Genomic DNA, 27,700 nt, shown 5'->3' on the forward strand with positions numbered 1-27,700 from the left:
GGGGACACTTGGGAGCAGGGGGCGGCTGGAAGCACTTTGCCGCTGGCACTGAGTGCTGACAGAGGAAGAGGAGGACAGGTGACATGGGGGACTGGGAGCTGCTGCGTGGCGGCGGGCTTGCTGCGACTGCTGGCACTGGCAGTGTCTTTTCCCCCCTGCTCCGTCTCCGTGCTGGGAGCAGGGGGAGGGGGGAGGGAGCAGGGGGAGGCGGCGGGGCGGCACACGGGCTGAAAGTGGTTAATCTTTCAGCCCGTGCAGCGTACACATACAGCGATGATGGATAAAAAACCATCCATCATCGCTGGCATGCTGGTAAAACCAGCCGACGTGGGACCTCGTTAGCGATGATGCGGGAGCGCGCATCATCGCTAGGAGGCAATCTGTGGGGCATACACACTAGGCAATTTTCAATTGAAAATTGCTCAAAACGGCTGTTTTGAACGATTTTCAGGTGAAAATCGTCAAGTGTGTATGGGCCTTTAGTTTACTTTGGAAAGTAACAAATATTGAGAACAATCGGTTACGTTAAACTGTATCAAAATCTCTGTGCTGAGAGGAATTTACCTCTGTAATTATCCCCCAGCTGAAACGGAACAGAATTACAATACTATGTCCCTAATAATATCAGCGGGTGATTAATGACACATCGTATCACTAATTGTTTACGTCATTCATATAGTGTATGTGTGTGTCAAACCCTTTATTTTATTATAACTCTAATAAAAGCTAGAGTTATCTTTTTCTCTCTAAACCATTTGTCTAAGTTATTTCGGACTCATGGGACCACCACCAAATAAAAAATTGACTCCCTGTGGGCCTAATTGTGTAATATTGTTGGCTCAGGCTACTCAGGCCACACCCTCCACAACAAGCATCCGCCCACTCTGAAGCGGAACTTGAAGTGGGGGTAGACTCACTCTGTGCGGGACTCACACCCCTGTCCGCTCTGTATATAAGACACTGTAACGGAATCTGCTGTGCTATATAAGACGCTGTAACGGAATCTGCTGCACTTTATAAGACGCTGTAACGGAATCTGTTGCGCTGTATAAGACGCTGTAACGGAATCTGCTGCGCTTTATAAGACGCTGTAACGGAATCTGCTGCGCTATATAAGACACTGTAACGGAATCTGCTGTTATATAAGACACTGTAACGGAATCTGCTGCTATATAATAAGACACTGTAACGGAATCTGCTGCGCTATATAAGACGCGGTAACGGAATCTGCTGCGCTTTATAAGACGCTGTAACGGAATCTGCTGCGCTATATAAGACGCTGTAACGGAATCTGCTGCGCTTTATAAGACGCTGTAACGGAATCTGCTGCGCTATATAAGACGCTGTAACGGAATCTGCTGCGCTATATAAGACACTGTAACGGAATCTGCTGCGCTATATAAGACACTGTAACGGAATCTGCTGCGCTATATAAGACACTGTAACGGAATCTGCTGCACTATATAAGACCCTGTAACAGAATCTGCTGCGCTATATAAGACACTGTAACGGAATCTGCTGTTATATAAGACACTAACGGAATCTGCTGCTATATAATAAGACACTGTAACGGAATCTGCTGCGCTATATAAGACACTGTAACGGAATCTGCTGCGCTATATAAGACGCTGTAACGGAATCTGCTGCACTATATAAGACGCTGTAACGGAATCTGCTGCACTATATAAGACGCTGTTACAGAATCTGCTGCGCTATATAAGACGCTGTAACGGAATCTGCTGCTATATAATAAGACACTGTAACGGAATCTGCTGCGCTATATAAGACACTGTAACGGAATCTGCTGCGCTATATAAGACGCTGTAACGGAATCTGCTGCACTATATAAGACACTAACGGAATCTGCTGCGCTTTATAAGACGCTGTAACGGAATCTGCTGCGCTATATAAGACGCTGTAACGGAATCTGCTGCGCTTTATAAGACGCTGTAACGGAATCTGCTGCGCTATATAAGACGCTGTAACGGAATCTGCTGCGCTATATAAGACACTGTAACGGAATCTGCTGCGCTATATAAGACGCTGTAACGGAATCTGCTGCGCTATATAAGACGCTGTAACGGAATCTGCTGCGCTTTATAAGACGCTGTAACAGAATCTGCTGCGCTATATAAGACGCTGTAACGGAATCTGCTGAGCTATATAAGACACTGTAACGGAATCTGCTGCGCTATATAAGACGCTGTAACAGAATCTCCTGCGCTATATAAGACGCTGTAACGGAATCTGCTGCACTATATAAGACACTGTAACTGAATCTGCTGCGTTATATAAGACGCTGTAACGGAATCTGCTGCGCTATATAAGACACTGTAACGGAATCTGCTGCGCTATATAAGACACTGTAACGGAATCTGCTGCGCTATATAAGACGCTGTAACGGAATCTGCTGCGCTATATAAGACGCTGTAACGGAATCTGCTGCGCTATATAAGACGCTGTAACGGAATCTGCTGCGCTATATAAGACGCTGTAACGGAATCTGCTGCGCTATATAAGACACTGTAACGGAATCTGCTGTGCTATATAAGACGCTGTAACGGAATCTGCTGCGCTATATAAGACGCTGTAACGGAATCTGCTGCGCTATATAAGACGCTGTAACGGAATCTGCTGCGCTATATAAGACGCTGTAACGGAATCTGCTGCGCTATATATGACACTAACGGAATCTGCTGCGCTTTATAAGACACTGTAACGGAATCTGCTGCCCTTTATAAGACGCTGTAACAGAATCTGCTGCGCTATATAAGACGCTGTAACGGAATCTGCTGAGCTATATAAGACACTGTAACGGAATCTGCTGCGCTATATAAGACGCTGTAACGGAATCTGCTGCACTATATAAGACACTGTAACTGAATCTGCTGCGTTATATAAGACACTGTAACGGAATCTGCTGCGCTATATAAGACACTAACGGAATCTGCTGCGCTATATAAGACGCTGTAACGGAATCTTCTGCGCTATATAAGACACTGTAACGGAATCTGCTGCGCTATATAAGACGCTGTAACGGAATCTGCTGCGCTATATAAGACGCTGTAACGGAATCTGCTGCGCTATATAAGACACTAACGGAATCTGCTGCGCTATATAAGTCACTGTAACGGAATCTGCTGCGCTATATAAGACGCTGTAACGGAATCTGCTGCGCTATATAAGACACTAACGGAATCTGCTGCGCTATATAAGTCACTGTAACGGAATCTGCTGCGCTATATAAGACGCTGTAACGGAATCTGCTGCGCTATATAAGACACTAACGGAATCTGCTGCGCTATATAAGACGCTGTAACGGAATCTGCTGCGCTATATAAGACGCTGTAACGGAATCTGCTGCGCTATATAAGACACTAACGGAATCTGCTGCGCTATATAAGTCACTGTAACGGAATCTGCTGCGCTATATAAGACGCTGTAACGGAATCTGCTGCGCTATATAAGACACTGTAACGGAATCTGCTGCGCTATATAAGACACTGTAACGGAATCTGCTGCGCTATATAAGACGCTGTAACGGAATCTGCTGCGCTATATAAGACACTAACGGAATCTGCTGCGCTATATAAGTCACTGTAACGGAATCTGCTGCGCTATATAAGACGCTGTAACGGAATCTGCTGCGCTATATAAGACGCTGTAACGGAATCTGCTGCGCTATATAAGACGCTGTAACGGAATCTGCTGCGCTATATAAGACACTAACGGAATCTGCTGCGCTATATAAGTCACTGTAACGGAATCTGCTGCGCTATATAAGACGCTGTAACGGAATCTGCTGCGCTATATAAGACGCTGTAACGGAATCTGCTGCGCTATATAAGACACTGTAACGGAATCTGCTGCGCTATATAAGACGCTGTAACGGAATCTGCTGCGCTATATAAGACACTAACGGAATCTGCTGCGCTATATAAGTCACTGTAACGGAATCTGCTGCGCTATATAAGACGCTGTAACGGAATCTGCTGCGCTATATAAGACGCTGTAACGGAATCTGCTGCGCTATATAAGACGCTGTAACGGAATCTGCTGCGCTATATAAGACGCTGTAACGGAATCTGCTGCGCTATAAAAGACACTGTAACGGAATCTGCTGCGCTATATGAGACACTGTAACGGAATCTGCTGCGCTATATAAGACACTAACGGAATCTGCTGCGCTATATAAGACACTAACGGAATCTGCTGCGCTATATAAGACACTCTAACGGAATCTGCTGCGCTATATAAGACACTGTAACGGAATCTGCTGCGCTATACAAGACACTGTAACGGAATCTGCTGCGCTATACGAGACACTGTAACGGAATCTGCTGCGCTATACAAGACGCTGTAACGGAATCTGCTGCGCTATAGAAGACCCTGTAACAGAATCTGCTGCGCTACATAAGACGCTGTAACGGAATCTGCTGCGCTATATAAGACACTGTAACGGAATCTGCTGCGCTATATGAGACACTGTAACGGAATCTGCTGCACTATATAAGACGCTGTAACGGAATCTGCTGCGCTATATAAGACACTAACGGAATCTACTGAGCTATATAAGACGCTGTAAAAGAATCTGCTGCGCTATATAAGACGCTGTAACAGAATCTGCTGCGCTATATAAGAACCTGTAATGGAATCTGCTGCGCTATATAAGACGCTGTAACGGAATCTGCTGCGCTATATAAGATGCTGTAACGGAATCTGCTGCGCTATATAAGACGCTGTAACGGAATCTGCTGCGCTATATAAGAATATAAGAACCTGTAACGGAATCTGCTGCGCTATATAAGACGCTGTAACGGAATCTGCTGCGCTATATAAGACGCTGTAACGGAATCTGCTGCGCTATATAAGAACCTGTAACGGAATCTGCTGCGCTATATAAGACGCTGTAACGGAATCTGCTGCGCTATATAAGACGCTGTAACGGAATCTGCTGCGCTATATAAGACGCTGTAACGGAATCTGCTGCGCTATATAAGACGCTGTAACGGAATCTCCTGCGCTATATAAGACACTGTAACGGAATCTGCTGCGCTATATAAGACACTAACGGAATCTGCTGCGCTATATAACACACTGTAACAGAATCTGCTGCGCTATGTAAGACTAACGGAATCTGCTGCGCTATATAAGACGCTGTAACAGAATCTGCTGCGCTATATAAGACACTGTAACGGCATCTGCTGCGCTATATAAGACACTGTAACGGCATCTGCTGCGCTATATAAGACACTGTAACGGCATCTGCTGCGCTATATAAGACACTAAGGGAATCTGTGGTACTTGTGTAATAGCACGGCGCCCGGCTAGGCTACATTTTCAGCGTAGGCTAAGCTACACTGTCAGGGTAGCCCAACGGCTGCCTATCGTAGTGACTCCGCGGCAGCCCAGCCCCTTCCCCAGCGTCCATGACAAGCCTAGCGAGTGCCTCTCACACAACACTGGTAACGGCCAGATCACCGGCGATGGCAGACGCCAGAGCAGAGGCGATCATGCAGGCGCCGGCGGAGAGGTGCTCCAGCTATCTGAAACGCAGTGAGAACTGCATTACTCATCCCCCCACTATCCACGCCAGCGTGGAGTTGATTTCATACAGTGTGTTGCGAGCCCGCGGATTTTACATGTATTCCGCGTCCCCTCGATGCGCTCGCCACACTTTATAAAATCAACTCCACACCAACATGGATAGTGGGGGTATGAACCGGTCAGGGGGATGCGTAACCCGTCCGCTCGCCACGCTTCGAGCTGTCGTAGATAGTGGGGGTGTTTCAGGAACACATCTCACAGGGACACTGACAGCGGGAACACTGCGCTACTTCTGAATAACTACGCTGGCCGCGCGAGCACTACACTAATTCTGACAGGGCTGCTATGCTAACTACGCTGGCCGCGCGACCACCACACTAATTCTGACAGGGCCGCTACGCTAGCTACGCAACGGGCGCCGTGCTATTACACAAGTATCGAATCTGCTGCTATATAAGGACCTGTAAATAAATTTGGTCCCTTTCTATAATCTATATAGATCTCTATATAATCTGCCCTTGGCCAGATCCGTTACATTAGGTCATACACACTTCGGCATATAAGTCATTTATTGTTTTATTAAAAATGACCAAACAGAACAAATGAAAAGTGGACATTATATATCTACTATGAACAGATCTGCAATGGAAAATGATTGCGGCCATTATATACAAAGTGTTCTTCCTGTAGGGATCACTCGTTTCCACGACGGCTCTTTTTGTGGCTCTTCTTTGACCTATAAGAAATTAATTCCCGGTTACATACAGAAGACATCAGCCCGACTCTCAGACTACATTCCATATCATCTACATAACATTAGACTAGAGGACAGCGGCACATTAGCAGCGTCCAGTGACCAGCTAGCATACAATTTACAGCCGAGCGAAAAGGACCATCTAATCATTTATTCCACTGGGCACCAATCACCACAAGCTAGGCGTAACAGAGACATATCCAGCTTAGAGCAGACATCACATCCTCCCCTATCACGCTCAACGCACGCCTACCGTTCTCCCAGACACTCCCACCCCCAGTTGCCGACTTCCTCTCAATCACCTTGTGAACAGCTAGGGAAGGAAAGAGCAGCAGGGAGTATTTCATGCGCTGTGTGATATTGTACACCAGCGATGAGAAACATACATAGAAACATAGAATTGGACGGCAGATAAGAACCACTTGGCCCATCTAGTCTGCCCCTTTTTTAAACATGTTACCTCAAACCAGATTTGATCCTTATTTTTTTGTATCAATATGCCTATCCCAAGCATGTTTACATTGTACTACTGTATTTGCCTCTACCACCTCTGTTGGGAGGCTATTCCACTTATCTACTACTCTTTCTGTGAAGTAATTCTTACTCACATTTCCCCTGAATCTTCCTCCCTCTAGTGTCAGTGTATGTCCTCGTGTTCTGCTGCTCCTCTTCCTGTGAAGAATGTCTCCCACCTGTACCTTCCTCCCTCTAGTGTCAGTGCGTGTCCTCGTGTTCTGTTGCTCCTCTTCCTGTGAAGAATGTCTCCCACCTGTACCTTCCTCCCCCTAGTGTCAGTGCGTGTCCTCGTGTTCTGCTGCTCCTCTTCCTGTGAAGAATGTCTCCCACCTGTACCTTCCTCCCTCTAGTGCATGGGTCCTCAAACTGCGGCCCTCCAGATTTGGTGAAACTACAATTCCCAGCATGCCTTGCCACAGTTTTAACACTCCCTTATAGGAAAACTGTGGCAAGGCATGCTGGGATTTGTAGTTTCACCACATCTGGAGGGCCGCAGTTTGAGGACCCATGCTTTAGTGTCAGTGCATGTCCTCGTGTTCTGTTGCTCCTCTTCCTGTGAAGAATGTCTCCCACCGGTACCTTCCTCCCTCTAGTGTCAGTGCATGTCCTCGTGTTCTGCTGCTCCTCTTCCTGTGAAGAATGTCTCCCACCGGTACCTTCCTCCCTCTAGTATCAGTGCTTGTCCTCGTGTTCTGTTGCTCCTCTTCCTGTGAAGAATGTCTCCCACCGGTACCTTCCTCCCTCTAGTATCAGTGCTTGTCCTCGTGTTCTGTTGCTCCTCTTCCTGTGAAGAATGTCTCCCACCGGTACCTTCCTCCCTCCCTCTAGTATCAGTGCTTGTCCTCGTGTTCTGCTGCTCCTCTTCTTGTGAAGAATGTCTCCCACCTGTACCTTCCTCCCTCTAGTGTCAGTGCATGTCCTCGTGTTCTGCTGCTCCTCTTCCTGTACCTTCCTCCCTCTAGTATCAGTGCTTGTCCTCGTGTTCTGTTGCTCCTCTTCCTGTGAAGAATGTCTCCCACCGGTACCTTCCTCCCTCTAGTATCAGTGCATGTCCTCGTGTTCTGCTGCTCCTCTTCTTGTGAAGAATGTCTCCCACCTGTACCTTCCTCCCTCTAGTTTCAGTGCATGTCCTCGTGTTCTGCTGCTCCTCCTCTTGTGAAGAATGTCTCCCACCTGTACCTTCCTCCCCCTAGTGTCAGTGCATGTCCTCGTGTTCTGTTGCTCCTCTTCCTGTGATGAATGTCTCCCTCCTGTACCTTCCTCCCCCTAGTGTCAGTGCATGTCCTCGTGTTCTGCTGCTCCTCTTCCTGTGATGAATGTCTCCCACCTGTACCTTCCCCCCCCCCCCCCCCCTAGTGTCAGTGCATGTCCTCGTGTTCTGCTGCTCCTCTTCCTGTGATGAATGTCTCCCTCCTGTACCTTCCTCCCCCTAGTGTCAGTGCATGTCCTCGTGTTCTGCTGCTCCTCTTCCTGTGAAGAATGTCTCCCACCTGTACCTTGTTATAACCCCTGATATATGTGACAGTCTCTATCATGTCCCCCGTTTCCCTTCTCTGCTCTAAAGTATACATATTAGGATCTTTTAGTCTTTCCTGGTACGTTTTGTGATGTAGGCCATGCACCATTTTAGTTGCCCTTCTTTGTACAGTCTCTAATGTATTTATATCCTTCTGGAGATATGGCCTCCAGAACTGAACACAATACTCTAAGTGAGGTCGTACCAATGACCTATACAGTGGCATTATTACTTCTTTCTTTCTACTGCTGGTACCTCTCCCTATGCAACCAATCATCTGACTTGCCTTCTTCATTGCTTTGTTACATTGCCTACCTGCTTTTAAGTCCCCTGAAATAGTGACACCTAGATCCCTCTCTTCCTCAGTAGTTTCCATTATAGTGCCATTTATACTATATAGAGTCTTTGGATTTCTGAGACCCAAGTCCATGATTTTGCATTTTTTGGCATTAAACTGTAGTTGCCATTCTCTTGACCATTTCTCTAAGCTGCCTAGATCCTCAATCATTTGTTTTACCCCTCCTGGTGTGTCTACCCTGTTGCATACCTTTGTGTCATCTGCAAAAAGGCACATTTTACCCTCAATTCCATTTGCAATATCACGAATAAAGATATTAAAAAGCACCGGTCCAAGTACAGATCCCTGGGGTACTCCACTTGTAACCTTTCCCTCCTTTGACTGTACTCCATTTACTACAACTCTCTGTTTTCTGTCCCGCAACCATGCTCTTATCCATTCAACTATCTTAGAATCCAATCCCAAGCTTTCAAGTTTATTTAACAGTCTGCGATGTGGGACAGTGTCAAAAGCTTTACTAAAGTCTAGATAAGCTACATCTACAGCCCCACCTTGATCTATTACTTTAGTCACCCAGTCAAAAAAGTCTGCGAACTGGATCCAGATAATCGTTCTAAACAGGGTCGTTTCCGTTATAGTACCTAATCTCGATCACTCACCGAAGCAACTTCATTATATACATTAAAGCAACAGATGACCTCAGCATGCCACCAGCGAGGGAACAGTGTCCTTCATGGACTTTCACCCTGTGTGGGGGACACTGCAGACGGCTGTGGGACTCAAAAGGAATTCTGAGGACAGTGGCCACAAAATGCGAAACCTACAAAAGGTGGGACTGTAAAACAGAGAAGCCAGGAGCTGCCTGACCATGCACAACCCAGTACCAGTGTGGTAACGGCCTGGTGTGTGACATGAGAGCCTGCAAAGCCAGAAGAATGGCTGATTCAGACCTGATCACATGGCTGTGAATTCCCATAGAGGCCAATGCATACTGGCTGCCACATGTATGCACGACACAGCTGTGATGTCCTGCAACTACTTCTGCTCTATGGCACAGTGATTGACATGCAGTGGGCATGCTGGGAGTGTCCGAGGAAACACAGGCGTGCCAAAGCCCCTTAGGGGAGGGTGAGGGACGCCAGCTCCGGGCCGGATGAGCCTCCTAGAGAGTCCTGGGCTACACAGCGCCTGCAATGAATTGGATGGTGATACCGTTATGAAGGAATTTGCACAACTCCGACATACATGCCCCCATACACATACATTAAAAGTGGAATTTCCCTGAAGCAGGGCAGCAGCTTAACTAAATGCTGGCCACTGCAAACAGGGCCTGAGCCAAGTAGGAAACATGGCAGGAAAGATCACTAGGAGACTGAGCGGACATCACCTACCCAACGGAAACTATAGCAAACATAGTAGCACCACTGATCGCAGCAACCCCAGACGGGACTGGTATTTTCCATCCCACCTGATTTATCTGCACCCTGAACATCATTTATGGTATTTCTATTTGGAAAGACCCCTGTTCTCAGATGGATCTCTAGTGACAAGGACTGGGCTGGTGCACTAATTATGAGGAAGATCGCTATTTGTCCTGACGACGGGGGCTTGACCCCTGAAATGTACACAGGCTTTTCACTATGGAAAGCCTGGTCCATATTATTCACCTGCATCAGTCTCCGAGCGCCTTCGCACCTAAACTCTCTACATGTTGCTGGCTGTGTCCCATGCAGTCACCCTACTTACGGTCCACACAGCAGCTAAAATAAGTCCTGAGTGACGGTTCTTTACAGGTCATGCTACCCCTGGCACTGTGCATGTTACGCCTGGCATCAATCACATCGATCCCTGGCACAGTGCATGTCACCCCGCATGTAACCACTGTCACTGTGCATGTAACGCCTGGCACCAATCACAAACCCTGGCACCGTGCATGTCACCCCTGCCACTCTGCATATAACCCCTGGAAATGTGTGCACCAACCCTGCACCCGCCACTTCCCCACCCGCAGTACTAATGCACCCACCTATGGCTCCCCTGCACCTGTACTTCCTCAACCCACAGTTCCACCGCACCAACACAACTATACCTCCCGGTGCACCCCTGCAACACACCAACCCCCACACATGCCACTCCACCACCTGCAGTATCCCCAATCAACCTCTCCCACAGCACCCTCATACCCCAACCTCACCCCCACCACATCCACCTGTACAAACACCACACCTGCCCCTCCCATGCCCGCAGCATTTTTCACACCTGCACAAGCAATATTTCCCCACCTAACCCTCCCGCACAAACCATATTTCACATAATAAAGGCGTTTACAAATTAAGGGGGCGGAGCGCCCGTAGGGTGCGATGAATCACCTAGTACAGTATATGTGAGCAATAACCAATGCGGGTGTAATAACAGCAACTGCCCCATAGGTGGCAGTCTCATATGTAAGGGCCCTGTGAGATGCCTCTGTATGGTCTAGCATAAAGACCTGGCTGGGAAATCGGGTGATATTGTCCCACATCACATGAGTATGACATGCGGCATACCTCCCAACATGACCCTCTCCAGGAGGGACACATTGCTCTGTTTCTGGACTTCTCCCTTAATTAATGATTGCCAGCACCTGTGTTGAAGCACCTTTGTTATCAATTAACACGTGTGAAACAGGTGCTGGCAATCATACATTATGAGGGAAGTCCAGAAACAGAGCATTGTGTCCCTCCTGGAGAGGGTCATGTTGGGAGGTATGACATGCGGTCCCGTGCGCGTCAGACTAGAGTCAGTGGCCAGACCTGCAGAACATGAGATAAAATCGAACCCATCACCAGCGATGTATCGCGTCCAATCCGGTCCATAGGGGTGTGTGCACACACTTATCTGCAAGGGGTTGGCCTCCCAGGCTTTTCTATGTTTTCTTTTACACTTTCCTGCAGCTCCACGATGGTCTTTACATGCAATAAATCGCATGAGAGCCTCCCAGGAAGCTGTCGGGCAACTCACGTGGGGAACTGGTTGAGACACCCCCCCCCCCCCACAGTGTATGGGGGCATTAACCCTTCATCAATAAGCAAATTACCTCTCTGGAGACTTGGAATGGCTTCTGTGCCTGTGGCTGCGATGATGACCTGTTGGTAAAACAAAAGTGTTCACTGTGTTAATACACGTGTGGTTAACCCATGCGCCAGCTGGACTTCCAGTGTGCAGTTCTAATATATGCGCCTTATATAAGCCGGGATCACCGCAGTACAGAACCCACCGGCCGGAGGCAGCTGGATATCTAATACGTGCGCCTTATATAAGCCGGGATCACCGCAGTACAGAACCCACCGGCCGGAGGCAGCTGGATATCTAATACGTGCGCCTTATATAAGCCGGGATCACCGCAGCACAGAACCCACCGGCCGGAGGCAGCTGGATATCTAATACGTGCGCCTTATATAAGCCGGGATCACCGCAGTACAGAACCCACCGGCCGGAGGCAGCTGGATATCTAATACGCGCGCCTTATATAAGCCGGGATCACCGCAGTACAGAACCCACCGGCCGGAGGCAGCTGGATATCTAATACGTGCGCCTTATATAAGCCGGGATCACCGCAGTACAGAACCCACCAGCCGGAGGCAGCTGGATATCTAATGCGTGCGCCTTAATATAAGCCGGGATCACCGCAGTACAGAACCCACCGGCCGGAGGCAGCTGGATATCTAATACGTGCGCCTTATATAAGCCGGGATCACCGCAGTACAGAACCCACCGGCCGGAGGCAGCTGGATAACTAATACGTGCGCCTTATATAAGCCGGGATCACCACAGTACAGAACCCACCGGCCGGAGGCAGCTGGATATCTAATACGTGCGCCTTATATAAGCCGGGATCACCGCAGTACAGAACCCACCGGCCGGATGCAGCTGGATATCTAATACGTGCGCCTTAATATAAGCCGGGATCACCGCAGTACAGAACCCACCAGCCGGAGGCAGCTGGATATCTAATGCGTGCGCCTTATATAAGCCGGGATCACTACAGTACAGAACCCACCGGCCAGAGGCAGCTGGATATCTAATACGTGTGCCTTATATAAGCAGGGATAACCACAGCACAGAACCCACCACCCTGATGAACCTTCCTTCACAAACAAGATGAAGCCCAAGGAGCAATCAGAGGGTCAGTAATCCAACCTCCCACATATCCAGCAGCTCTTCTATCATGCAAAAAGTTAAAGCACCAAAGACTCCACCAGATTCAGTACCTGGAGATTTGGATTTGGATCGATGACGTCTTTCTCTAGATCTGCTGCGGTGTCTTCTTGGACTCTTACTCCGATGTCTCTCTCGGCGAGGAGGAGAAGGACTGTTAGAAGTAGAGAAGACGATTAGCCAACACTACACTTCTGCCCATCCCTCAGACCTAGAACCCTGCAGAGCAGCCACCTCTTCCCCACCCCCATGGCTGCAGGACACATACCCATCATTGCTATAGTATGGGGGTTATTCTAGTTCATTCACACCCCCCCCATGCGACCAATGTTTGGCGTCTGCACATTTATGTGCATGTGCAGATGCTTGGTGCGAGCGGGCACGGCGAACTGCTAGTCCTATGAAAACATTGGGCGCTGCCATGCTAATGTGCCTGTGACGCAGGCAGCTAACATCAGAGGATGTCAGCCGCCCGCCCGCAGATCTAAGAGACCACAGAGGCTGTCAGCTGCCCGCCCGCACATCTAAGAGACCACAGAGGCTGTCAGCTGCCCGCCCGCACATCTAAGAGACCACAGAGGCTGTCAGCTGCCCGCCCGCACATCTAAGAGACCACAGAGGCTGTCAGCTGCCCGCCCGCACATCTAAGAGACCACAGAGGTGTCTTAGATCTGCGGGTGCTTGTGAAATCCTTTGATGGTTGACGAACATCGAATAATTTTGTCCCCGCAGACGGGGCTGCGAAATGGATGTTTATGCAAAACATCCATTCGCATGCCTGCGGGGGGATCGCGGCGTGCGGGCAAATTTTGGCAGCTTGGCGAGTCAACCAGAATAAGGTCCTATGTGCACAACATCATGGCTCTGCAGGTATTCAGATGATCAGCAGCTCTAGGACATATGCACCTCCTTCTCTTGGGGGAACGGCTGCGTCTGAAACAAAGAACAGGGTGAGACGTGATGTGCGCTGGATCACACACTATACAGACATCAGTTACTCCATGGCCGCAGTATAAGACACAGGCTAAGCCACCGTTTGGGCTGCATCACACAAGGAGCAGAGGTATAATTGGCCCAAGGTGTGCCACTGGCAACAGTCTGGCATGTACAGCTTACCTTCTCGGTGACCGACTGCGGCTTCTCCGATAGCGAGGTGAAGGAGACCTGCGCGGTCTGTCTAGGTCACGGTAACTGCGTCTATGATGATCTGGAGAAGGTTCTCTGCCCTGCGACAGGTAGAAAGGAAGAACAGTTACTGATACACGCACCATCTGGTTCTCCACAATCCTGGCCCACCAATCGTACAGGTCATAATGTAAAGGAGGCACAACTTCATGCCAAGTACGTTTCTGTAACCACCAGAAGTTTGTGATGTCCATTTATGTTTCCATCTGATAAAGGAATGGAGAGAACATTCAGATAACCAACCTTTTCATCATCCTCCTCTTCTTCCTCACTGGATTCTACATCATCCATGTCTTCTTCTAGAGCACTAACACGAGGGTCCAGCTGCTCGGTCTCCTCAAGCACATAACGTTTCTAGCAAGAAGACAGACATTTGATCAGAGAGACTGTCATACTCTCACCTATATACCATAAAGCCCATATACTGTACAAAGCATACCGACCAGGCGGAACAAGACCCATTACTTCCCGAATAATGGCCGACCCCCCAACTGGGGCACAGTGTTACCTGTAACCGGGGTAATATGACATCACAGATCCGTTCACTATGAAGCAGTTCATCTATGAACTCATCCACATGCATCAGCTCAAAATCTGGGAAAGAAAGGAAAAGGGTGAACCATCTCCCAACACAAAAGTACAAACATGCGTGGGTCACAGCGACATCCCCGGCAACAACCCCCCCGCCCTCCTATCTGCACATGGGCGAAACCATCAGTTTCCCGCCCATGCGCAAACACCCCCCCCCCGACCTCCACTCTGCATATGCACCAACCCCCCCTCCGCACAGGCTTAACCACTTGAGTGGTATGCCCAGAGATTTTCCGGGCTCAGCTGAGCTGCCGCAGCGGGCTGACCCGGAAAATCTCCGGGCATACCACTTTTATACAATAGGTGTGCACCACTGGCGCAGCACCTCTACAGCACACCCCCTTCACCAACTCCAGTCCCCCCAGCACCTTTGCTCCGGCGATCGGTACGCCGGAGCTTCCCTGACCCGCCCGTCACTCATTTTACAGTGACGTCGGCGGCAGGCTTGGGTATGGTCGGCCAGGCTCGGAGGGACTCGGGAGCGCTCAGGCACCAGAGTCCTCCCGAGCCGCGAACATCCCCCAGCCTGCCACTGACGTCACTGCTGAATGTGACAGGCGGTATAGGCTGGGGTGAGAGCAGCAGCAGGGAAGCTCCGCCGTACTAACGCCGGAGCGGAGGCGAGGGAGGGGGAGGCGGCTTCCAGCTTTCTGTGGTGGGGTTTGCTGGGGTAGGACAAACCTGCCCTGGTAGGTTTGTCCTGCCCCAGCAAAACCCACCACTCAAGTGGTTAAATCCCCTCCTATTGTGCCAAACCACCCCTTCCCTGTCCTCCTCTCTGCACACCCGCAACCCCCACCTCCTCTCTGCACACCCGCAACCCCCACCTCCTCTCTGCACACCCGCAACCCCCCCCCCCCCCACACACATGCGCAATTACCTCCATTCCGGTTCTGAGTTTTGATTTTACGATAATCATTATATAGTGGCTCAAGATATTTGTAGCAGTCACTGGCGGTGCCGGTCAGACGCATGTACAAAGCTCCCAGTGCACGGACATACCTGCCAGAAAGAATGGAAGGGGTACAGAACTCACGCAGTGCATACACTTGTCCCCACCATTATTTGGGTTATGAGGGGCTGCTTTTGGAATAACTGGCCAGATAGAGTTTTACAGTATCACACAGAAACAGATCAGTGTACAAGTCTGAATGAGGCCGACAGCACATAGAAACATGGTGGTGCCATTGCTACAGCAGCATTAGGAATAACAGAGGCTGCGCGCTGCATGCATTACCCCACAGAAACACTGCAGACCGTAATGTTACATCAGCATATAATCCGAACACTCACTTGAAGTCTTCGTTCTTTATAAATTCCACAATGATGTCTTTCTCCGGCTGGATCTGCAGCATTTTTAGTGCCAGACACAAGAAAGGGGTCGGCTTAATGTTGCCTCCATAAACGCCCCCGATAAATTTCAGCTCCATGGCCTTATCCACAACCAGCTCAGCTAAGAGGAGAAACATTTGCAATATGAACTTCAGTGTGTAGGATATTTAGTAACACAGATGCAAGTAGGAGCAGAGTTACCGGCACCGCCCACGCACCACAGCGCCTGGGGTTACCGGCACCACAGCGCCTGGGGTTACCGGCACCACCCGCGCACCACAGCGTCTGGGGTTACCGGCACCACCCGCGCACCACAGCGTCCGGGGTTACCGGCACCACCCCCGCGCACCACAGCGCCTGGGGTTACCGGCACCGCCCGCGCACCACAGCGTCCGGGGTTACCGGCACCACCCGCGCACCACAGCGTCCGGGGTTACCGGCACCACCCGTGCACCACAGCGTCCGGGGTTACCGGCACCACCCCCGCGCACCACAGCGCCCGGGGTTACCGGCACCGCCCGCGCACCACAGCGTCTGGGGTTACTGGCACCACCCGCGCACCACAGCGCCTGGGGTTACCGACACCGCCCCCGCGCACCACAGCGCCTGGGGTTACCGGCACCACAGCGTCTAGGGTTACTGGCACCACCCGCGCACCACAGCACCTGGGGTAACTGGCACCACAGCGCCTGGGGTTACTGGCACCACCCACGCACCACAGCGTCTGGGGTTACTGGCACCACCCCCCCAACCCAGAGCTGCCCCACTCACCAGTGAGGCCGAAGCACTCCTCCTTCCAGTACTTGGACTCATAGATGCGGGTGCGGATGATCTTCTCCACCAGGTACTGCGGGTTGGTACCGTGCACACTGTGCGCATCCTTCACCGTCCGGTTCGCCATCTTCCCCGCTCCGTTCCGGAAGCTCCGGCGCCGCTATAACGCGTCATCACCCCGCGCCAGCGTCATTTCCGGTCCTCGCACATGCGTGACGTCAGTCTGGCGGGAAAATTATATTTCTGCTCTCTGGCAGGAAGTAGCGCGAGTCACACAGGAGTCTGGATCCGGGAGCCAGTTTCGTGGTGAGTGCTGCACTACATGTCCCAGCAAGGGGTGACCTTTAACCAGGTTGTACCCCCTCTCCCATGGTCCAGCCTCACTCACATCAGCAGACACTCACCCTCTCCCATGGTCCAGCTTGCACTCACATCAGCAGACACTCACCCTCTCCCATGGTCCAGCCTGCACTCACATCAGCAGACACTCACCCTCTCCCATGGTCCAGCCTGCACTCACATCAGCAGACACTCACCCTCTCCCATGGTCCAGCCTGCACTCACATCAGCAGACACTCGCCCTCTCCCATGGTCCAGCCTGCACTCACATCAGCAGACACTCGCCCTCTCCCATGGTCCAGCCTCACTCACATCAGCAGACACTCGCCCTCTCCCATGGTCCAGCCTGCACTCACATCAGCAGACACTCGCCCTCTTCCATGGTCCAGCCTCACTCACATCAGCAGACACTCGCCCTCTCCCATGGTCCAGCCTGCACACACATCAGCAGACACTCGCCCTCTCCCATGGTCCAGCCTGCACTCACATCAGCAGACACTCACCCTCTTCCATGGTCCAGCCTCACTCACATCAGCAGACACTCGCCCTCTCCCATGGTCCAGCCTGCACACACATCAGCAGACACTCGCCCTCTCCCATGGTCCAGCCTGCACACACATCAGCAGACACTCGCCCTCTCCCATGGTCCAGCCTCACTCACATCAGCAGACACTCACCCTCTCCCATGGTCCAGCCTGCAGTCACATCCGCAGACACTCACCCTCTTCCATGGTCCAGCCTCACTCACATCAGCAGACACTCACCCTCTTCCATGGTCCAGCCTCACTCACATCAGCAGACACTCGCCCTCTCCCATGGTCCAGCCTGCACTCACATCAGCAGACACTCACCCTCTTCCATGGTCCAGCCTGCACACGGTGACCCGACACACATCAGCAGACACTCACCCTCTCCCATGGTCCAGCCTGCACTCACATCAGCAGACACTCACCCTCTTCCATGGTCCAGCCTCACTCACATCAGCAGACACTCACCCTCTACCATCGTCCAGCTTGCACTCACATCAGCAGACACTCACCCTCTTCCATGGTCCAGCCTGCACTCACATCAGCAGACACTCACCCTCTTCCATGGTCCAGCCTGCACTCACATCAGCAGACACTCACCCTCTTCCATGGTCCAGCCTCACTCACATCAGCATACACTCACCCTCTTCCATGGTCCAGCCTCACTCACCCTCTTCCATCGTCCAGCCTGCACTCACTGATGTGAGTGCAGGCTGGACGATGGAAGAGGGTGAGTGAGGCTGGACCATGGAAGAGGGTCTGCTGATGCAGACACTCACCCTCTTCCATGGTCCAGCCTGCACTCACATCAGCAGACACTCACCCTCTCCCATCGTCCAGCTTGCACTCACATCAGCAGACACTCACCCTCTCCCATGGTCCAGCCTGCACTCACATCAGCAGACACTCACCCTCTCCCATGGTCCAGCTTGCACTCACATCAGCAGACACTCACCCTCTCCCATGGTCCAGCCTGCACTTACATCAGCAGACACTCACCCTCTCCCATGGTCCAGCCTGCACTCACATCAGCAGACACTCACCCTCTCCCATGGTCCAGCCTGCACTCACATCAGCAGACACTCACCCTCTCCCATGGTCCAGCCTGCACTCACATCAGCAGACACTCACCCTCTCCCATGGTCCAGCCTGCACTCACATCAGCAGACACTCGCCCTCTCCCATGGTCCAGCCTGCACACACATCAGCAGACACTCGCCCTCTCCCATGGTCCAGCCTGCACACACATCAGCAGACACTCGCCCTCTCCCATGGTCCAGCCTGCACACACATCAGCAGACACTCGCCCTCTCCCATGGTCCAGCCTGCACTCACATCAGCAGACACTCACCCTCTTCCATGGTCCAGCCTCACTCACATCAGCAGACACTCGCCCTCTCCCATGGTCCAGCCTGCACACACATCAGCAGACACTCGCCCTCTCCCATGGTCCAGCCTGCACACACATCAGCAGACACTCGCCCTCTCCCATGGTCCAGCCTCACTCACATCAGCAGACACTCACCCTCTCCCATGGTCCAGCCTGCAGTCACATCCGCAGACACTCACCCTCTTCCATGGTCCAGCCTCACTCACATCAGCAGACACTCACCCTCTTCCATGGTCCAGCCTCACTCACATCAGCAGACACTCGCCCTCTCCCATGGTCCAGCCTGCACTCACATCAGCAGACACTCACCCTCTTCCATGGTCCAGCCTGCACACGGTGACCCGACACACATCAGCAGACACTCACCCTCTCCCATGGTCCAGCCTGCACTCACATCAGCAGACACTCACCCTCTTCCATGGTCCAGCCTCACTCACATCAGCAGACACTCACCCTCTCCCATCGTCCAGCTTGCACTCACATCAGCAGACACTCACCCTCTTCCATGGTCCAGCCTGCACTCACATCAGCAGACACTCACCCTCTTCCATGGTCCAGCCTCACTCACCCTCTTCCATCGTCCAGCCTGCACTCACTGATGTGAGTGCAGGCTGGACGATGGAAGAGGGTGAGTGAGGCTGGACCATGGAAGAGGGTCTGCTGATGCAGACACTCACCCTCTTCCATGGTCCAGCCTGCACTCACATCAGCAGACACTCACCCTCTCCCATCGTCCAGCTTGCACTCACATCAGCAGACACTCACCCTCTTCCATGGTCCAGCCTGCACTCACATCAGCCGACACTCACCCTCTCCCATCGTCCAGCTTGCACTCACATCAGCAGACACTCACCCTCTCCCATGGTCCAGCCTGCACTCACATCAGCAGACACTCACCCTCTCCCATGGTCCAGCCTGCACTCACATCAGCAGACACTCACCTCTCCCATAGTCTGGGTTCGCGCTGACCCTCCCATCGTCCAGGCTGCACTCACATCAGCAGACACTCACCTCTCACATCCAGGCTGCATTTAATTCTCTGGACCCTCCTTTTGGGGTTCCTCTAAATTTAGAGGCAAGCCCAGAGGATAATAATCTCCTTCCAGAGGTAGATATTTTTTATTCTCAGCCCCCAATCAAGTTTCCCATCCTCAGGGGTTCAAGCGAACTGACAAACCAGTTGCATGACGAGCTTTTAGTCCACCTGGGGGGATTTCAAGGAAAACTGTTTACAATCTTGCAGGGACAACTGGGTGAAAGATTATAACCCTTGGATACCACCTGGAATTTGCGGTTCTACCCCCCCAAAAAACTTTTTTCCATGAAAAGTCTCCCCATACTAGAAACTAGGCGTGAGGGCCTTCTGTCAGCAGTAATGATAACCCAGGTTCCTTTGGGCCAACGTGCCTTTTATTTATTTTTATTTTTTTTGTATTGCCAAAGCCAGACGGCTTGGTATGGTGTGGTGTATTTGAAATCTCTAAATTTATTGCTTATGTACTATGGGTTCTAGATGGAATCCATGCAGCCAGCATAGAACCAGTGGGATTTCTTATCTTGCTAGATATAAAAGCTGCATACCTACATGTATTGCAAATCTCAAATCTCTAATGAGCAATATCAATTCAAAGTGCTACCATTCGGTCTGTTTTTAGCCCCTTGGGTATTTATAAAGACCACGATACCGGCGATGTGCATCCAACAGATAATGATAATTCCATACCTTGACGATTTTCTTAAGGCCCCTTCCCAGCAATGTCTTGCCCTGGACGCTCAGTTGAGTTGTCAATTTCTGCTGTACCATGGTTGGATTTTGATTTTCAAAATGTCAAAGCTGTCTCCATCAGAGACTGTTGTTTCTCTGCCTAATCCTGGATACATTGAAACAAAGTATTCTTACCTATAAGCAAAATGAATTTGCTAAAAGAAATGGTACCGTACTGTCACCTCTAAGAGTTTCAGTGCACCTCCTGTAAACACCTACTAGGAAAGATGGTTGCTTCTTACGAGGCTGTTCAGTTTTGGCCGTATTCATTCAGGATGATTTAACTGGACTTGCTAGCACAGTGCTCAGGATCACACATCCACATGCACAGGATGGTGACAATCCAGAGACTCCTCTCTCTTGTTTGGTGGCTAAACACTGTCAGTACAGTTTGGCATGTGGGACTGGACGATACTAACAACTGATGCCAACCTCGGCCTGGGGTGCAGTAGTTCTCAATCGACTGTTCCAAGGTCAATGAGTCTGCATGGGAATCAAAACTCCCTATCGGCATCATGGAGATTTGAGCTATTCGTCTGGTTCTGACTCAGGTGGATTTACTTCTCAGAGGGTGTACATAAAGATTCAGGATACTTGTTTCCTAGCAGGGCGCCCAGTACGTATTAGCGTGCTGAGCTATTCACCGTAGTAAAATCGCATCGCATTGTGTGCCGCGTTATAGTAGCATATAAAGTGCACAGGAGTGCTTATACAATGAAATATCGAATTCGATCTCTGCACCAAATGCGTTGCGATATTTCATTGTTCAAGCACCTATGCCACGAGATGTGATGTGTGCTTACAATGAGATGTGATGGTATGAGATGTGATGGGTGCTTACAATTGTAAGCACCTGCACCTATGCCATTGTTTAGCATCAACCCCAGTATCAATGCTGGGTGAGCGGCAGCGGAACGCATCCTGACCATTTCATACCCCCACTATCAACGTTGGCGTGGAGTTGATTTTATATAATGTGAGCACAGCGAGGTGGCGAGCGGACACGGAATACCTGTAAAGTAATGCTGCGCTCGCCACAGTATATAAAATCAACTCCACGTGGATAGTGGGGGTATGAAAAGGTCGGAGGACGCGTTCTGCCGCCCCTTGCGGGGCTCACTGCGCTCGCCACGCTTCGGGGTGGCGTGGATAGTCCTGGTGTTTTAGGAACACATTCACACCTGCACATTCATACAGCTGACACAGTTAACACATGTCGTCATTACTAATAACTAATGTACTTAATTTGATTACTAAAAAGTCCAATAGTTAAGAAATCTCCGTTATTGTGCTTTTATTATAGCTAGCACTTTGCCTCCATTTAATTAGTAGGCTTGATAGGTAATTTGTCAGGAGTTAGCAATTTCTCTGTCCCCGGTCGGTACATGCAGTCCGTCCATGCAACCGTCACAATAACTTTTTCCTATATACCTTCTAATAGCAAGATTGTAAAAGATATGAATGCTGATAAAAACAAGGGGTGAATGACCCTTCAAATACTTTAGCACCAGCGGTCTCCGCTCCACCAAAATTTCTAACAGCAGAATGTTTATACTTGCGGTCTCCGCTTGTGCTTTTAAGTCCGCCAATACGGGTGCTGGCCAGCAATAGTCCTGTAGCCACTAATATTATGAACTGAAACATTCCTCCTCCATAGTACATCGGAGGTTTTCTCAAAGATCCAATCACTAACCCAATGTATCAGTCTCCCTTAAAATGCTGATAAATTTCCGGTATCCCGGCTCCTGATTATGACATCAGTGGCTCATGTCTCGTTTTCGATACAGCAGGTATATTGGTTTGCGTTCCACTGTAGGTGCAGCCCAACAGTTACTAGTAGAGGCGCTTCTTACGTCAGTGTCTCACACCTCGATTTCCGTTCCACAGATCGTCTGTACTTTGCGATCCACCTTTAGTGTGCCCGGCTCTCGGAGATGGCTCATTTATCTCTGGAGACATTCTATAAATTTATGTGGCAAAACTCTAAAATCAATAATATTTGTCACAATTTATTTATAAAAACATGCATAGTCCTATCTAACTGCAAAAAATCTTTGATAGTCCTATCTAATACATAATACTATTTACTCAAAACTTATACATTACTATTAACACTAAAGTTGTCTCGGTACTTGTGTAGTATCACGGCTCCCATCGCATGCCATATGTTGTGGCATGAGATGGCATGCGATGCAATTTTTCCAGTTTTTTTGATGCATTTTTGAAAAAAATGCGATTTTGATCACAAATGCATCCAAATGCATTTAAATTAGTAGGAAACATGTTAAATGCACCCCAAATGGCATTCTTCACACTGTACCACCCCCACTATCAACGCCAACCCGAAGTGTGACGAGCGCATCGGTACGCGTCCTACGACCTTTTCATACCCCCACTATCCACGTCGGTGTGGAGTTGAGAATAGAAAGTGTGGCGAGCCACCGCGCCCGAAGCGTGGCGAGCGGACGCGGATACCTTCCCAGGTATACGCGCCCCCCTCGCGTGCTTCACAGGTGTCCGCGTCCCCGTGCGGGGCTCGCCACGCTTCGGGCTCGCTGCACTCGCCACACTTTCTATTCTCAACTCCACGCCGACGTGGATAGTGGGGGTATGAAAAGGTTGTAGGACTCGTACCGCCGCCTCTCGTGGGCTCACTGCGCTCGCCACGCTTCAGGTTGGCGTTGATAGTGGGGGTGGTACAGTGTGAAAAATGGCATTTGGGGTGCATTTAACATGTTTCCTACTAATTTAAATGCATTTGGATGTATTTGTGATCAAAATCGCATGCGATGCGACTTTTTACTATACGATGCCCATCGTGGGAGCCGTGATACTACACAAGTACCGTTGTCTCTAGTGGAGATATCAGAAAAAACATGTATTAAGAGAACGCACATACACACAATTCTCAAAAAATCATAACATTCCATTTTCCTTTATACAACAGACTGATATTCTATAAATACATTTTATGTTTATTACAAACATTAGAAAAAAAGAAAGAAGCATAGGTCCATGGGAAGAGGTGTAGACCCAGGAAAGCTCATAATCTGTGCTTGAAAATCAACCGGAGAAATGCATTACGTGTAAACACACAGAAAAAGACCTTGGGGTTCATTTCCCATGTTACACAAGAATTTCATATTTCCTCTACATACGTCATCTATCTTTTAATATGTGGCTGTGGAAAACAGTATGTGGCCGAACTACGAGGAGCCTTAATGTTCGCTTCCTTGAACATAGAAGGAACATAATGAAAGTGTTAAAAACGCATCCACTGTCTAGACATGTTTCGAGTTGTATTGGGGGTAGTATGGAGAAAGTCCTTGTTCTAGCGATCAAACATATTAGTCAAACTATAAGGGTGGTTGGACTGGTTCAATCTATTATGTAAATGCGAGGCATACTGGATATTTAGAATGAACACTACAGTACCAGGAGGACTGTAATTGAGCTTAATGCATTCTAACATATCCCTTATATATTTTTGCTAACCAATAGAACTGCCCTGTCCTAGATTAGGCCTAACATACCCCTTCCCTACGTTTTTCATCTTTTATGTTGTTGGGGGACCCATGGAGTGCAGAACCAGAGGTCCATCTGGGCTGCGCACAATGGTTTTGCCCAACAGTAAATGGTTTGCCAAAGTTATACTGCTTATTCATGTATGTGTTGGGTGTTTTATTTCCATCGCCTACTTGTATTAACGAGGGTTGCCGTGAGGAGGAACGAGAGGTCCATCTGGGCCACCGTGTGTCAATCACCTGTTTAAGCCACTCCCGTTTTTCCTTGGGATTATGCCCCATTTCACTAATCAGCATACCCAGTGACTGTATTATACAGTATCCCAAATGGTCCATATGTTGTCCTGCGACTATAGACTGTGGTTTCTTTTCAAGCACAGATTTTTCTAATGTTTGTAATAAAACATAAAATATATTTATAGAATATCACTCTGTTGTATAAAGGAAAAGTTTGGAATATCTCCAAAATGGAATGTTATGATTTTTGAGTAGAATTGTGTATGTGTGTTTTCTCTTAATATATATGTTTTTTTTCTGACATCTCCACTAGAGACAAAATATCTCTCATCTCGACCACTCCGCTCTGCACAAGATCTGCGTCTCGGATCACTAGCTCCCATTCACTATTACAGGACTTTCATCGGGCTGCTCCCATCCTATGGAATGCCCTTCCATGCACAATTAGACTCTCCGCTAGCCTCCAAACTTTCAAGTGTTCCCTAAAAAATCACCTCTTCAGGCAAGCCTATCATATTTAAGTTTTACACGCATATCCCTCTGAGGCACTTATGTATTATATAGCTTCCCTTCTGTACTTGTAACTTGGTGGGACTGCTATGCTATTACTGGTTCCTGTCCTTGTGTTTCCCTCCTATATACCTAATAGATTGTAAGCTTGCAGCAGGGCCCTCCTACCTCCAAGTCTGTCTGTTACCCAGTTTGTTTTATCACTGTCTACTATTGTAAAGTGCAACGGAATCTCCTGCGCTTTATAAGAAACTTTTAATAAATAAAAATAATAGAGACGACTTTAGTGTTAATAGTAATGTATACGTTTTGAGTAAATAGTATTATGTATTAGATAAGACTATGCATGTTTTTATAAATAAATTGCGACAAATATACTTTTGATTTTAGAGTTTTGCCACATAACAAATGTGTACAATGTCTCCAGAGATAAATGAGATCTCCGAGAACCGGGCGCACTAAAGGTGGACCGCAAAGTACAGACGATCTGTGGAACTGAAATTGAGGTGTGAGACGCTGACGTGATAACCGGAAGTGCCTCCACCAGTATAATCAGGAGCCAGGATACCGGAAATTTATCGGCTTTTTAAGGGAGATAGATACATGGGGTTAGTGATAGGATCTTTGAGAGAACTTCTGATTCGTTAAGGAGGAGAAACGCATCAGTTCATAATATGATTTGCACTGTGTGAAATTGCTTTATCATGTCAGAGCAACAGTCTGTAGCTTTGGGGGAGGGAGCCCCATTTACATTGAGCGTGTGCAGCGTTTGTGCACTTCAAATTTCCCCTGAACAAATGACCAAAGGGGGATTGTGCCCTGGTTGCGCAGTTGTGAGACCCATGGGGAGTGAACCTCAGAGGGTAGAGCAAACAGAGCCTGCGTGGGCCAGTGCCCTGGGCAGGTCAGTGAATGCCTTAGTGCAGTTGTTGGACAAACAGAGAGATGTTGTGGTATCTTCCCCTAAACCTATGTAATCTTCTCAACAGTCCTCAGGCTCCTTGCCTCTGACTCAAGCAGATCCTGGTTTGCTGCAGGTAATGCAGGATACTGCTAAGGGTATAAGCATATAGGATTTTATTGCTGCTGTTAAGCAGGCCTTGAATTTATCTAAAGAAGACAAGACTCCTTTTAAAGGGGTGTTTAAGAGGCAACGTAGAGAGGCTGTTACCTTCCCGGCAGATGAAGGTTTACAGGATCTTTTAGAAGGGGCTTGGAAAACGCCCGATAAGAGGCTCCAGATGCCAACGGTTTGTGAGTCTTTATCCTATGCCTGAGGTGCATACAGACCTCTGGGAGAAAGTGCCTGTGGTGGTTGCTTTCGTAGACAGACTTTCAAAAGCTACTGTGCTCCCAGTCCAAGGGGGTGCGGCTTTTAAGGACCCCGTGGACAAGAAGCTGTAAGGAAACCTTAAGGCTATATTTGAGGGGGTGGGGTTTACTCTCGGGCCCCTCATAGCGTCAGCTTGGGTTTCAAAAGCCATGATTGTATGGGCTAGCAGTTTGTGCACTGTGGTGCACACAGACCCGGGTGTTTTGCTGCTTGCTGAAAAATTAAAGGCAGCAGCTGAGTATGTCCTAGAGGCGGAGGAAGAAGCTCTAAAGATGGCTCCAAATGTGTCCGCCGTCTCTGTTAAAGCCAGGAGAGTCCTGTGGCTCAAAGCCTGGGAAGTGGATAATGAGTCCAAAAAGGCCTTGGAGGCGTTGGCTTTTTAAGGGTAAGCTGCTGTTCTGTTCCGAGCTGAAGGAAATTATTAAGCAGGCCACAGGGGGTAAAAGTACCTTTTTCCCTGCTCCGCCAGCGAAGCAGTCTTCAAAATTTTCGGCCTTTCGGCCCTCCTCTAAAGGAGGTGCGTCCTTTCAAGGACATTATTTTAGGGGTTAAGGAAAAACCCCAGAATCCCGCTTCGGCTCTTTCCATAAGAAACCGAGCACCAAAGGTGATGAAAAGCCCTCGGCATGACTGCCTGGGGAAGCCCCCATCTGTCTTCAGAGTGGGGGGTCATCTGTTAAGGTTTCGGGAAGCTTGGGCCTTGTTGGATCAGGATCCTTGGGTGTTAGACACTGTCTCACAGGGATACAAAATCCCTTTCAGGGGTCTTCCTCCGAGAAGATTCTTACCCACACCACTCCCAAAGAAGTCACGACTCCGAACTGCTCTTTTGGTAGCGGCTCAGTCACTTCTAGAAAAAGCTTTTATTCCATTCTGTTTTTAGTGCCCAAACCAGAAGGTACCTTCAGACCAGTCCTAAATCTGAAGTCATTAAATCACCTGTGGGTGGACCACTTCAAGATGGAGTCTCTGCGGTCTGTGCTTCTCAGCCTAGACCAGGGAGAATTTTTGGCATCCAGGACGCATATTTACATGTCCCAATTCACCCAGAGCATCAGGCTCTTCTGAGGTTTGCAATCGGGGACCGACATTTCCAATTCCAGGCGCTGCCCTTTGGACTGGCTACGGCTTCAAGGGTATTCACGAAGATCATGTCGGTAATGGCGGCTGTACTCCGTTTAAGGGGTATCATTGTGATACCTTATTTGGACGATCTGCTGTTCAAAGCGGATTCAGCAGAGACTTTGAAGAAACATCTATCAGAGGCTATTCAGTTTTTGCAAGTTCGCTGGTGGCTGTTAAATTTACAGAAGTCACAACTCGTCCCGGCTCAGAGGATCCAATTCCTAGTAGCCATCCAGGATA

General features: G+C 49.3%; 2 protein-coding genes across 3 annotated transcripts in view; one reads left to right on the plus strand and one right to left on the minus strand.

Annotated features, from left to right (window-relative positions):
* Positions 1-6,107: 6,107 nt before the first annotated feature.
* On the minus strand, positions 6,108-16,917 carry PRPF38A (pre-mRNA processing factor 38A). The gene is made up of 10 exons (XM_083157935.1): positions 16,708-16,917; positions 15,898-16,057; positions 15,485-15,606; positions 14,522-14,607; positions 14,257-14,367; positions 13,945-14,054; positions 13,735-13,761; positions 12,882-12,982; positions 11,708-11,756; positions 6,108-6,283 (listed from the first exon to the last, which is right to left on the minus strand). The coding sequence occupies exons 1-10, from the start codon at positions 16,835-16,837 to the stop codon at positions 6,241-6,243; spliced, it is 939 nt and encodes a 312-aa protein (XP_083014061.1). The 5' UTR covers positions 16,838-16,917; the 3' UTR covers positions 6,108-6,240.
* The window catches only part of ORC1 (origin recognition complex subunit 1), a 183,318-nt gene continuing 172,534 nt past the window's right edge, over positions 16,917-27,700 (plus strand). The window contains exon 1 of one of the 2 annotated variants that reach the window (XM_083157932.1): positions 16,917-17,016. The gene's annotated coding sequence lies outside the window, so the exon portion shown is untranslated. The remainder of the gene's footprint in view (positions 17,017-27,700) is intronic. The other variant, XM_083157933.1, reaches the window with a different exon arrangement.

This window comes from Crinia signifera, chromosome 8 (assembly GCF_055691185.1).
Source record: "Crinia signifera chromosome 8, ASM5569118v1, whole genome shotgun sequence".
In the NCBI taxonomy this organism is placed as follows: Eukaryota; Metazoa; Chordata; class Amphibia; order Anura; family Myobatrachidae; genus Crinia; species Crinia signifera.

Excerpts from the sequence above, each read along its gene's own strand:
- PRPF38A (XM_083157935.1), bottom strand. The coding sequence starts at position 16,837 with ATGGCGAACCGGACGGTGAAGGATGCGCACAGTGTGCACGGTACCAAC. Across the intron at positions 14,055-14,256 it reads AAGAGGAGGATGATGAAAAG|GGCAGAGAACCTTCTCCAGA; the intron begins GTTGGTTATCTG and ends TACCTGTCGCAG. Across the intron at positions 11,757-12,881 it reads ATCCAAATCCAAATCTCCAG|GTCATCATCGCAGCCACAGG; the intron begins GTACTGAATCTG and ends TTTTACCAACAG.